The following is a 13,725-nucleotide window of genomic DNA, read 5'->3' as shown; positions in this document are numbered from 1 at the left end:
TACGATAACAACAGGGACTGTGACATTTCCCTCCTTGATGCCATTGTTTTTGATGAAAAATCTTTGAGGATGGTATCCGACTCAACTATCAGAAACTGTTTTCGTCATGCTGGACTTAGAAAAACGCAACAGGATGAAGATAAAGGCAATGATGAGGACGATGATGATGACAACCTTCCCATTTCCAAGTGGCTGGAAAAACACGGAGTGCACGTATTTCCTCAAAGTGAAATTGAACATTTCGAATCTTGTGATCACGATGTTGCTACATATCTGGCGAAGTTAGTGACAGCGATATCGTATCAGAAGTAAGCGAAAAGATGAACTTGACTTTAGATATGGATGACGATTCTTCGGACAATGATGAAGGAACGGAAGATGCAAATCCAGGACCGTCCATTTCCGCTGCAAAAGCAGCTGTAAATATTTTGAACAACATTTTTGCGACTGAAAACATTGACAAACATATTGTGGAATCTTTTGCAGCAGTTGAGAAAAAAATTAATGATATGTATATAAAATTTAAAAGTTTTCAACCGAAAATAACGTCTTTCTTCCATGCTACTGATAAATAATAAAAAGGTAAAATTTTAATTTGCTTATTATTGAGTAAAATATACATAGTTACTAGTTATTTCTAAAACTTCATTTTATTACCCTAACTACTAATGAAGTCATTGTGCAAGTATGATATTTATTATGGTAAAATATTACCGAATTTTGACTCTCTTTTTTTGGAAAATCGGATGTAGCGAACCCCCGGTTATAGCGATCTCTCAAGTCGGTCCGTTGAGGGTTCGTTATAGCGGGGTTTGACTGTATTTACAAGATGCAAAAGGGTCGAAACCTGAAGGGTTTCGCGAATTAAGTTCCATGTTGGCATGTTTCCCACAAAATAAATTTATTTATTTTTTACTAAAATTACACATAAAATATGCTAATCTAAGGTAGTATAAATGAAAATAACATCTGATTAGCCAAATATTTAAATATTTGTAAAATGCAAAAAGATTGAAATTTTCAACAGAAGCAATTTTCGTCTGAGTAAGTTCAACGTTGGCATGTTTTCCATAAAATAAAATTTATTTTTTTAATAAAATTAAACATAAAATATGTTAATCTGAGATAGCATGTGCGAAAATAACATTTGATAAGCCAAATTATTTAAATATTTGCTGGATGCAAAAAGATTGAAATAATTTCAAAAACAAGAGCAATTTTCTGCGAAATCCGGGTTTTTTCAAAGTTGTCATGGTTCCAAAAAAAAAAAAAAAAATCCTCTTTTAAATGTCAAAATTAAACAAAAAAAAAAAAACTAATCTGAGATACCCATATGTCAAAATAGCTTCCGATTGTAAAATACTTGAAAATATTTACAAGATGCAAAAGGATTGAAATGCAAAATACGGAAGCAATTTTTCGCGATGTTGCAAATCGAACAAATGCTCAGAAAATTGTATTAGTGACATATGTTTTTAAAAGTTTTAAGCACAATCTGATGATTTTTGAAAGAATTTAAGCACTAAGAAACTTTTTCAAGGTTTTCAAGCACTTGAAAATGAACTTTTTTTTCAAGCACTTTTCAAGGTTTTTCAAGGGCATACAAACCCTGCTGTGGTTAAGATCAACAAAGATCGCCGAAAAGTATGTTTTAGGAACTTCTAACTTTGAAAAGACTTTGGAAGGTAGTTCCAGACCCAATTCTTTCCCAAACCTTATGAAACGGTAGATGGTTTGGGTCATGGGACGCCAACTCCTAGAATGGGAAAACATGTCGCAACCGCAATGTGATTTTTGCACTGAAAATTTGTTTAAGCTTTAAGTAACTTTACGCTTTTGGCTGTGATGGCACGGATACGAAAACCAGAAAAAAAAAGGTGCAATTGTGGCCATAGAGAATAAAATTGGAAATCCTGTACCATGGTTAATCTGCGAACTGGATGCGAGCAGCCTTCGCATCACCTGTTCGCATTTCTTGATGGTGAAACAGCTGGTTCATTTGAATTTTCAGGACCAATAGGTAAATTGCTAGACAGGTGCGACAATTTACCACTGGAAGCAATTAATGCTCCTTGTCTTAGGTGCTGGGCTGTTAATGTAATGAAGTGTAATTTCATTTCCATTTAAATCTACATTCAGCACAGTCATTGCAAAAAAAAAAGGACTTTAAAAGAAAAAAATATGCAATGTGCAAAAAAACTTTAAAACAGTCTGTTTTTGTTAATATCACGAAATTTTACAAACTTAAGTGGGAACCTAATACTGCAAAGAATGTAAATAATTTTAAAGATACAGGGAAAGAGTGTTAATAGGAAACATTTTAATGGTATTAGACAACAATTTTGAATCTCACTATTTTAATAAAAATTTTGGAAAATTGAACTTTTTTTCCTATTTTCGGAAAAATTCAAGCCTTGGTAGGACCCTCAAGGAGTTGTTCAAACTTGATAATATTTTACTCTTGTATTGTTCTTACACATGCACAGCTTTTGGTGGGTATTCCAAATTAAGATTCGAAATTTCGTTTTTTTCAGTCCGCCCTACTGTCTATGACCTTTATGAATGCACCTGTTTGTTGCATACAACCTGTGACTAAATCAAAGGGCAGTTCGACTCCTTATTAAGCTTTTCTCTTATTTCATAGGTGTTCATATTTTTGTCACCTATCTGTTCTTATAATAGTAATGAAAAAATAGATATATAATAGAACAAGTAGTCTTACATGAAAGCTTTTAATTTCATATAAAAAACAAAATTAGAAATATTGTAACGGATAAGTTAATAAAGAAAAAATATTCAAAAATAAAATGATACAAACCCCAGCTTTGGAAATCCCACTTTAATTCCATGAAAAAATCTCCCATTTGACTTAATGCCATGATTAAATCAGGTCTTCTGAGTTCAATAGCTTCCCGGGATTGCAATTTCATTTTCCGGATCAAGGATGATACTTAATAAAAGAAAAGAAAAAGTTGATTTCATTTACTCTTATACCTTCATCTTTGCATTCAAATTTAATATAGCTAAGAAATATCAGCAAAATGTGAATACAAAATTACAAGAATATTAAAAATAACTTTAATGTAGGAAAATACATAAAAATATTTTCAGAAAAAAATGATGTTTATTTGGGTAACATTATAAACTAAAGCACAAACATAATCCAATAATATAATAGCCAGTCTTCATTTTTGTGAATTCAGTCAAAAGAGCTTCACTCAAAGCATTTACTGAAACTATTGAAATAAAAAAGGAAAAAAAAAACCCTACTGAGCTGCATTTATGCTACAAGTTCTCAAAAAGATACTCATTTCTTTTTTCGAGAGATATTCTTTTTCTATTTCTGCCAATTTACTGGAAATTATAGTACCCTGATTGTTCAAAATTTTTCAGAAGGGGTTGGATGTACAATGTAAATAATTCAAAAACTACTTTTTAATGAAGAAAAATCAATATTAGTATCAAAATACATAATTTACTTACATTTGAATATTATATATCAACGAGAATATTTCACTCGACAACTACTGCTTTGAAAAAGACATAATAGAGCTTTACATAGACCTGTGGAGCATTTTTAGACATATGCAGTCGAAGGGAAAAGGACAGACTCCGACTCCTAAAATTTTATATCCTTTGAAGTTGACCCCTTTATCCTAAAATCAGTTCTATTCTGACTCTTAACCCCGCAGCTATGGAAGAAATGTACTCATCAAGGGGAAAAGACCGACTTTGAGTTGCGGAATTATAAAACATTCGACTCTGCGACTTCTTTACCCCGAAATAAGTCGATTTTCTGACTCAACAACCATGGTATACAGTCATATTTTACACATCATAGCAATGAAATCCTTTTTATCTCTTATAATCTAGCCAAGTTTCAGTTTTAAAAAATTCTTTTTTTTATAGGAACAAATGGCATCCAGAATTGGTATACTTTATCTCGTTTTTGATTAAATCACTATCGTACAGCAGTTCTCAACCCCTTTTTTTTTGTTGCGAAACCCTTTCCATATACAGAAGAAATTTGTAAACCTCTTGTAGTCAATAACAGTTAAAAAAAATAATTTAAAAAATTGCTCAACAGCTCATAACAAGTAATGAAAACTTTTTTTTTTTCGCAAATAATTTTGTAAAAGGTTATAGTTAACTCTAAAATAAGTGCACAAACCATGTTTTGGAAACTTCCAAAACAACAAATCCTCTTCATTTTGCATTAAGAATGCTAACTGCAAATTTGGAGTCAAACAGCCGTGTAATATTGGTTTCCAAAAACAGGTGTAAACTTCAGAATAACAAAAAAAGTATTTTTCATTGACAACAACAACTCCTGGTTTTTGTAATTTTTTTATGTTTTTCATATTATCTAGAAAAAAAAATTACATGTGTTTTGAACCGTTAGGTTCATTTTAATATGAGCTGTGGTTTTCGTGTGAAAAAGATAGGGCACCACAGATGTAAACCAGTCAAACAGTTAAAAAGTTATATGAATAAACTTACTGAGTTTGGGATCAGTAAAATGAATTTGTTCTTTTTCATAATGATTTAAAAGCTTAAACATCAATATCTCAAAACTAAATTTTTGGATTGTGTGACTTTTACCTGAACGATGACAATACGTCGTTCACTCATGATATAGCTTACATTGTTTGAAATGAGAATCTGTCAACTTTAAAGTACAAGTGTATACCAATAAACAAAGTGCAATAACTTACTTGTTTGTCGGTCTCCAAAACTTATTGCCTCTGCAATAGGACTCCAACCCAGTTTATTTTTTACTTTGACAGGAGCATTATGTGCAAGAAGCAATTGAACACACTCTAAAAAATTCAAAAGTGAACTAATGAGCACACTTTTATAAGCACTAATATATGTTCTTTATTTCTTAACTATATAAAAAAGTTTTTTTTTAATTCAACATATAATCTGTCATTAAAATAACCCATGTTTATTTTTTAACACAACAGGAGCACTGTGAGCAAAAAGTAACTGAACACACTCTCAAACATTTAAAATTTAAACATTAAGCATGCCTTTTACAATTACCAATACATATTTTGTACTTAGAGCAGTCATAGCTTGTTGGACTGGCCTCAATAATTTTCAACATTTTTTATATACTATCAATATTTCCTATTTTAATTTATGACAAACAAATAGCCCCTACATTCCAACAAATCTTATAAAAAATCACATGGTAGTCTTATTAGACAAATTTAATTTTAGAAACAAATTTTATTGCTAATTTTTCAGTGCTGTGTAATTTTTATAAGTCTGCAACTCGATTCTTCTAAATAGTTTCAATAAAAGATTTTTTTTTCTTTTTGTTTCAAATTAATAACTAAACTTCAAAGTAGATAAATTTAGAATGTTTAGTGAAAATACATTTTACATTTCAGAAAAGACAGAAAATAGATAACAAATATTTCAGATAACAAGGTAAAACCAAATATTCGGTATTCAGTCAAACAAGGCCCGACTATGACTTTTGAGAACACTGGGTACAAACTTTATTTGGTGCCCCCTCCCCCTCAACTTTTCTTTAACCCTACATAGTGAGATAATAAAATATTTTTAGTGAGGTAATAAATTATGGAATAAGTGAAGTTTATATCCTTCCCTTATTCCAAGTAAAGGAATTTATCCTTCACTTGGAATTTTTCTCTCAAATTCCAGCTTTTTTCTCAAATTCCAGCTTAACTTCAAAAAACCCTTTTTTTCTTGTAAAGACATGAAATATCTTGATTTTTTAAAAATGAAAGCAACAGATTTGGTTCCCCCAACTTGTGGTACTCTGGGCCCCATGTGCCCAAGCCTTAATCTGGCCCTGCGGCAAAGGCCAAATATTCAGTTAGAATTTTAACCTAATATTCGGTAATCAGCAAAATATGGTATTCGGTGCATCTCTACTTTTACATCATTACTTTCTGATCATAATAGAATCCTTGTAATGTTTCAACTTTTATTAAACATTGTTTTTAAGTTCTTTTTCTTGCTTTTAGAAGAATATGCAAATTATGTTAATTGTACATTTAATCGAGGTGCCCACCTAGGGGGGGGGGGGTCAAGGCGTAGACTGCACTATTGAAATTTTTAGGAACAGGGGGTGTTTGGAAGTGAAGCCAAAAAAGTGAAAAACACCCCTACTATACACTAGGGTGGGCCAAAAACAATTTTTTTTCTTTATTTCAATGATGGGTAGTGCGGAAAAGGTGCTATTGGAACAGCAAAGTGCACATAAAAATTTGAATTTTTTCTGACAATTTCTTGATCTGTCGCAATTGGGTTGAAGTTTCGAAAAAATGCTTTTTTTCATGTTTTTAGCCAAAATTAGTAAAAATAGAATTTTTATTTTCGATGATGAGTTGTGTGGAAAAGGTGCCATTGGTAGCACTTAACTCCCATAAAAATTTTGAGGTGTATGGTACCTACAGTTCTTTCCTTTGTCAGAAATGTGTAGAAGTTTTAGCAATTTTAAGTTTTTTAGTGTTTTCAATAAAAATTCTCAAATAGTAAAAAACTTGTTTTTGCCATATTTCTATGCCATAATTATATAGTTTTATCACAAGTGATGCATTTTTAGATGTGTGGTGTGTTATAAATTAACTACTTATTGCGTATGAATTTTTAAATTTAAAATATGCTATTAGAAAACTAAAATGCAGCTCTGTTTGATTAACGTTCAAAACAAATGGGAGTAACGCAGAATTCATTATTAATCACTGGTAAATCTTTTTAAATAAGAACAAAGTTATCTCTTAACTAAAAACAGTCGCGTGAAAAGGCACTCCCGTAAGAGCATAAAAAACAAAACAAAAAACGGTGTAATTGCTAGTGTTTAAAAAAAAAGAAGGAAATAAATAACTGCAACATTTTTGGTGTACCTTTTTCATGTGAACCAGCTCCCAGTCTGATTATTGATAAATAAGATAGAGAAAGTACTGAACCTAAGAACTTTCTGGTCCAATCAAACCCAAGCTGATGGCATGCGAAAACCTACTTATGCTATCATTCTATGTTACCTCTGTCATGAATTTCTACAATTGCAAAAAAAAAAAAAAGAAAAAGGAAAACACTGAAAATATGAGCACAGACCAAAAATACATAATTGATAGTTGTGTAACTGTTTCAACTGGACTGTCCAGAGTTACAAGACAGCCAATCAGGGCCAATTACGTAGTCTAAGTGGCTCACAGCTGCCTAAGAACTCTTTGCTTGCACTTAAAACTTAAAAAAGTACAACGAAACCCAAAGGTGCCTTAGAATGTCACACACTTTTTGTAATAGGAATTCATTTGCACATATAATTTGCCTAAATAAACAAGGAGACACAAAAGGGATTTAAAAAAGTAAATAACATGACTTTCCTAAGAATTCACAACAATGCTACCACAGCAATGGAAACTGACAAAAACCAAGATATTAAAATAATTGTGCTGAATATTAATTGAATAAATAGATAGCAATTGAAAGAAGAAACAAAGATCCAGTAATTTGAGTGTTTAAGTTTTAAGGTTCCAAAATTAAAATTCAGATTAACTGAATACGACGATATGCTCAGTTTGGTTGTCCACCAATGTCAGCCAACCTCGAATCACGAAACGTCTTTCGTCACAAGAAACTGGAATAAACATAGTATCCGAAACAATTTTATAACCTTAAGTCCTACGCCAGCTGTGAATAGTAAATAGAATACTACTACAATAGCACGGAATTTGCAGATGGACACGATGGGAAAGATGCTTTCATTGTAACAATATTGTAACAGAATTAAAAGTGCTATAAGGAAGAAATTCAACTTGAACAAAGCTTTATTGCCTAAAACAGTGTAGATAAAAATCGTTTTTAAGTACAAGCAGAAATTTTCCATACATCCACACCATCTTTAGTTTGTTGTTGAGTTCTGTGCTGTTTAACCTTAACAACACAACAAAACAAAAAACATGGTACAAATCTTGTTTAAACAAAATTTGTACCATTTGAGAAAATTTATTAAAAATGTTAAAAAACTGAAAATTAGTTAAACTTTTACTCATTTGTGACAAAGGAAAGAACTGTACCACACACCTCAAAATTTTTATTGGAGTTACCAATGGCACCTTTTCCACGCAACTCATCATCGAAAATAAAAATATACTTTTTTTAATAATTTTGGCTAAAAACACGAAAAAACCGCATTTTTTCGAAACTTCAACCTAATTGCGGCAAATCAAGAAATTGTCAAAAAAAAAAAAATTTCAAATTTTTTCTGTGTACTTTGCTTCACCAATGGCACCTTTTCTGCCTTACCCATCATCCAAATAAAAAAAAAAGTTTTTTTTCGGCCCACCCTACTATACACCTTTTGTCTGGATATAGTTATTACTGAATGTTATTTTACAACTACCATAAGTAAAAATTGGACTTTTTTAACGAATATTAAAAAAAAACAATTATGCTTTAAAATGGCAGTTGAACTAAACTGACTAAAACAGAAACTTTTTTTTACAGAGGAAACAAAGAAATAAAAGATCAGATTTAGATAAACACTGACTTTCAGGGACTTCTGATGAAAATGGGGATTAATAGAGAAAAAGAGACCATTTTAAAGACCTGTGTTTAACAATTACATTTAATTTGATGCTGAAACAATGAAGAAACAGGGGTGCAGAAAATGTTTTTAACACCAACATTTCCCCCAATCTGTATGAAAATTTCCCCAAAATTTTACAATATGCTATATGTTTCAGATAAAAATTCATTCCTATTACTATAGGCAGAGATAGTTTCGGGGAAAAAAAAAAGCAATTGCATCTTTAAAACTAATAGAATGAATTAGTAGCCTTAGAACTCGGTATCTAAAAAGCAAATTAAGTAAATGCATGTAAGTTTTAATTAAAATATCATATCTGCATTTATTTTAAACGTAAATTATTATCCAACAAATAGTTGATGAAAATATAAAGAGTGGTGATGCAAAAGAAAATGCATTCAAAAGACACTTGCAGAAAAAAAATTGGATTTTTCTTTTTTTTAAATCGAATCTGCAAAATTTTCCCCAGATGGTTCAAATTTCCCCTGATCCTAGATCACCGGATCAGATATATTCTGCACCCGTGTGAAGAAACACTTTTGAAAAAGTTTCATTTTTCTCATTCACTTAGGATTATTAAATAAAATTTTATGATGAAATGAAACTGATTAAAAAAAATGATCCAAAATGTTTTACCTTTATGACCTTTCATAATAGCAATGTGGAGAGGTGTATTGCCTAAATACATTAAGAAGAAAAAAGAAAATTTTAAAAACATATCCACAGTAGTTAGTCAGTCATTAAGTTCAGCATTATTCAACCATAATAGTTTCCAGACAATTAAATTAATATGTATCCTTTTCAAATCAAAACAAGTTTTACAAACATAGTTGAACTTAAATGAATCAATTAATGAACGTTTTGATGCACAAAAATTGCAAATTACTGCAGACATGTGTTTTGGTGTCAATACCAAAACACGTGTCTGTAGTAATTTGCAATTTTTGTGCATCAAAGCGTTGGTTAGTTGACTCATTTAATTTTCAAGCATAAAGGTTTTATTTGATATGAGTTGAACTTGCTTGCGATACATTCTACATATCGTCATCTTAGAGCAACAGTAGGGTATCTAATCCCAGGAATAACACTAAAATATCCCACCATTGCTCTGAGGTGATGATGTATTCAAACAGGGTTAATAACTCACAACTCAAAAATATCTGATTTTTTAATGCATTATTTGACATTTTGATATTGTTTAATCCAAAATATCAGTCACCTCCCCTGAAAAAAAAAAAAAAATACTTCTGTAAATCAGGATGCAGATTTTAAAAAAGGATTTGATATTGTGTTACTTTCAGGCACTTTATTTCAAGGACTGTTGTTCCTTATAGCTGTAAGAAATGTATGTGGGCCAGTGGTGAAGTGAAAGACAGTTGTTAGAGATTAATCTTTCTAACCTCCCCCCCCCCCCAGAAAAGAACCCTTTATGTCACACATTGCCAATTCCTAGGAAATTAATATATTTACATGTAAGAGCTAGTTGCACTTAACCGCCAGGGAAATTTTGGGATAGTTAAGATCACAATCCCTTGCCTCTTGGGATGAAATTCTGGCTGTGCAGCAGTGTATGTGTATGAAAGCATTTTGCTGAATTTTGAAAACAATATATAACGACCAAAATAAAATGAAAAACTGTCAGCAAACTCATAATTTCCAAATGCTTTTCTGCAAAAAAAGGGCCTCTAGAATACTATTTTGCTGGCAACAGCAAAAATATCAAGTTATATGCAAGTGGAGGGCTACTACCAAGAGACCAGCTTGGTTGCTGTTGCTACTAATATGTCGTGATTAATATGTCAATTTCATGCATAACAATTACAGTGCAACTTCAATTTAACGATTTCCTCAATTTAATGATACATTTCACTGGTCCGGATTTAACTGCACATTGAATATGTATATGCTCCTTGATTTATCGGAAGAACTAATAATGATTACATTTTTTAAAAATTTAACGTTATGGATTTGGTAACTATTGAAAAAACATATTTGGAATCAATTGTTAAGTAATTTTGATTAATTAATGTTTTGATACAGTAATTAACGAATATGAGTTCTGACCAGATGAGAACTGACAATTTGAAAGGTCATTCTACAGTATGCACATCTTATGTACGGGACATTTTACAGCAAAAGTTTAAGATAATAGTACTATTTTCATTGTCAATAAAGAAGATAGTTAATTTTTTATGCATTATATACAACTTCAACTAGATTTTTGTAAAACATCTTTTTATTTTAACCATTTGTTATTTTTTTAACAAAATTAATAAAAGTTGGTTACGTACGAAACATTAAAAATTTTTTTTTAAGTACCTTCAGGGCAATTCCATGGTGTCGGACATAAAAAATGAAGAAAAATTTCTCAGTTTTAATTCCATTTACCAAGTATAAACTGATCCAAAATGATCAAATTTATTTACAAGATACTTACTACATCCCACTGAATGAAAAATATCATGTTAGTTTTTCAAAATAGATCCCCAATAGAGAAATTTAAAAAGTTGATGTCGGACATAAACACACAAATAGTAAAATTGATGGTGCACTTAAAAATTATTAAAAGTCTGAATTAGCTTACATTTTAATTTTAAAAATAACTTAATTCTTAAGTATAATTATGATTGAATCCCCCCCCCCTCCCCGATTCCCCCTCCTCCGTCCTTCCTCTGATATCACCAAAGAAAGACTATAAAATGAGTTTTTACAACTAGTAAAATTTTGGCATCTATTACTTTCTTCTAAGATATAAATTGTACGTAAGGAGTTTCTTCTTATAAAACTTTTCTTCCTTTTTAAAACTTCATCATTCTTCTTTTTTCTTTCTTTTTTTAAATTAGAAATTGGGAAAAATTTTGAAGAAAGATTTATATATATAGACGTTAAAGATTACTAGTCAAAATATGCAAATTACTCTTGAGGGACGACATTAGGGCTTTGGACGCAGGCGGCTGACATCCTAAGATCGGCCCTGATCCCAAGATGAAATTCTAGCCAAACAGCACTCAGCAGATGTCTGGTAGCACCTTCTCTAAATCTCATATAACACTGAATGTTAATTTAATTACGATGTAAAGTAGACGTAAAGTTTTTCTTTTGCATTAAAAGCGTCATTTTTCAAGTAAATAAAAGTGAATAGCTTTAAAACAGGTTGATTTGTCTTTGAAATAGTTTATTATAATACAATTCATAGCAAAAAAAAAAAATATATATATATCCCTACCTTTCATTATTTATTACAAACTGCATTTTTAGGTTTACATTGGTGGTTAAGAATTCTATAAAACTGGCTAGAATAAAACTGCTTAATTTTATTCTAACTCATCCACCTAACCCCTTGTATGCTAGTTGCGGAAAAAAGTAACCTTTTTTAAAAAGATATCATAACAATTCTGCCAAATGTTTTAATATATCAATTAAAACAAGCGTTTTAGATCAAATTATTGTAAAAAAAAAATACCACGTGTTAAAAACAGAATTATATATATGTATATATATTTTGCCAAAAATATAAAACTAGTCCATACTAGGCCCCCTTTTTCCCCTAAGTACTTGAAAGTAAGTACACTTTTCCCCCTCGATTCCTTCGGGTTATAAACAACGAGGAAAGTGGTCAAATTGTATCCTTTTTGGTTGATTTGAGTATACCTCGTATAGTACTACAAAAAGTAGGGTTTTAAATTATTTTAAAACGATTTTAGAAATGCTGCTTACCATGCATGTCTTTTTGAGCAACATCATGTGTCCTTAAGCTAGCTGCTACTTTACGAACATCATTTTTAAAAACGCATTCATGTAATTCATATCGTATACTATTATCAGACATAGTATTAAATACAGATACTTTACAGGTACTATGTATTAACAGTAATGACAGTGTAAAAGTAAATATAATTATACAGGATATGATGGCATACTGAAAAGAAAGTCCAACTTTCTTTATCACATTTCAGAAATTTTTGTCTAATTCAAGTAATTAGTTCTGATTAATTAAAAGTTTTAAAATTTTCACTCGTATGAGTAACATGTCAATACTATTTTTTCAAGTGAAAGGGAGAAGGAGATTAGTTGTTCTGCTGATTCCGTGGAATAAGCTTGCTTTCGTTTATCGGCCGGTAGCTACCGTCCACTTGAGTGATGAGTGAGTTGCCCAGAGTGACTCACTCAACTGGAGCCTTAATTTTACTCATAAGCCTCAATTCCATCGGTCTTGTTTTGCCGGTTTCCATCGTTGTTTCTGTTTCTTTTTGTTTGAGGGAACTGTGTAAGTAGTGCTTCGAAAGAAATGACACATGTAATATATGTTGTTTCTTCATAAACCCCTGCAAAAATAAATCTCTAACGAAAATTCTGCTGGAGAATATCTGCACAGAGAGGTATGGATGAAATTTTCTCTACATTTCAAAAGTAAATAAACATAGTAGAACTTAACAATGGCTGAAAACCTAAAAGATAACCAAAGTTCATCTCTTAGTAATATAAAAGAAAATATTGTTAAGTCTTTAGCTGAAACTCTAAAAGGTACTCAAAGTACTAGATTTGATCTTGGAAATAAAAACATGGACTGTAATGATCTCGAGTATTTATCTGAAGCTTTGAGAGAAACTCAAATTACCACTCTTGATCTCAGTAATAATAACCTAGGCTGCAATGGTCTCAAGTATTTAACTCAAGTTTTGAGAAGCACTCGAATATGCACACTTAATGTAAAAAATAACAATATAATGGATGAAGGTGTAAAATGTCTCGCCGAATCGTTAAAAGATACGCAGATTACTGAACTTGATCTGAGTGAAAATAAAATTGGAATCGATGCAGCACAGTTCTTAAATACAAAGTTATCAGATACTAAAATGTGCAGTCTTTATCTTGATATCCATTACTCAGAAGATAATGATGTTAGTAAGTATATATCTCAAAGATCATTTTATGATATTAATCGTTTTCATATTACTCTCTATAATAATAAAATTGGCAGTAAAGGGGCCCAATATCTAAATAAAACCTTTCTAAATATCCCAATTGCTAAGCTTGAACTTGATAGAAAGGGACAAATACAAGCCGATGATGCTGAATATCTGAATCAAGCATTTAAAGGTACTAAAATTTGTGAGCTCATAATGCATTACAGTCACATTTTACAACCTTAT

At 31.0% G+C, this 13,725-nt stretch overlaps 1 protein-coding gene across 1 annotated transcript in view; it reads right to left on the bottom strand.

Moving 5' to 3' along the window:
- Positions 1-12,612, bottom strand: part of LOC129220121 (ankyrin repeat domain-containing protein 13C-like) — a 50,471-nt gene extending 37,859 nt beyond the window's left edge. The window contains 4 exon segments of the mRNA XM_054854463.1: positions 2,819-2,950; positions 4,716-4,820; positions 9,209-9,250; positions 12,290-12,612. Coding sequence (XP_054710438.1) covers positions 2,819-2,950; positions 4,716-4,820; positions 9,209-9,250; positions 12,290-12,401 — 391 coding nt within the window. The 5' untranslated portion in view covers positions 12,402-12,612.
- Between the last annotated feature and the right edge of the window lie 1,113 nt (positions 12,613-13,725).

Source organism: Uloborus diversus, chromosome 4 (genome assembly GCF_026930045.1).
Source record: "Uloborus diversus isolate 005 chromosome 4, Udiv.v.3.1, whole genome shotgun sequence".
Classification (NCBI taxonomy): domain Eukaryota; kingdom Metazoa; phylum Arthropoda; class Arachnida; order Araneae; family Uloboridae; genus Uloborus; species Uloborus diversus.
Note: the sequence above shows the minus strand (reverse complement) of the source record. Positions and strands in the feature narration are given on the sequence as shown.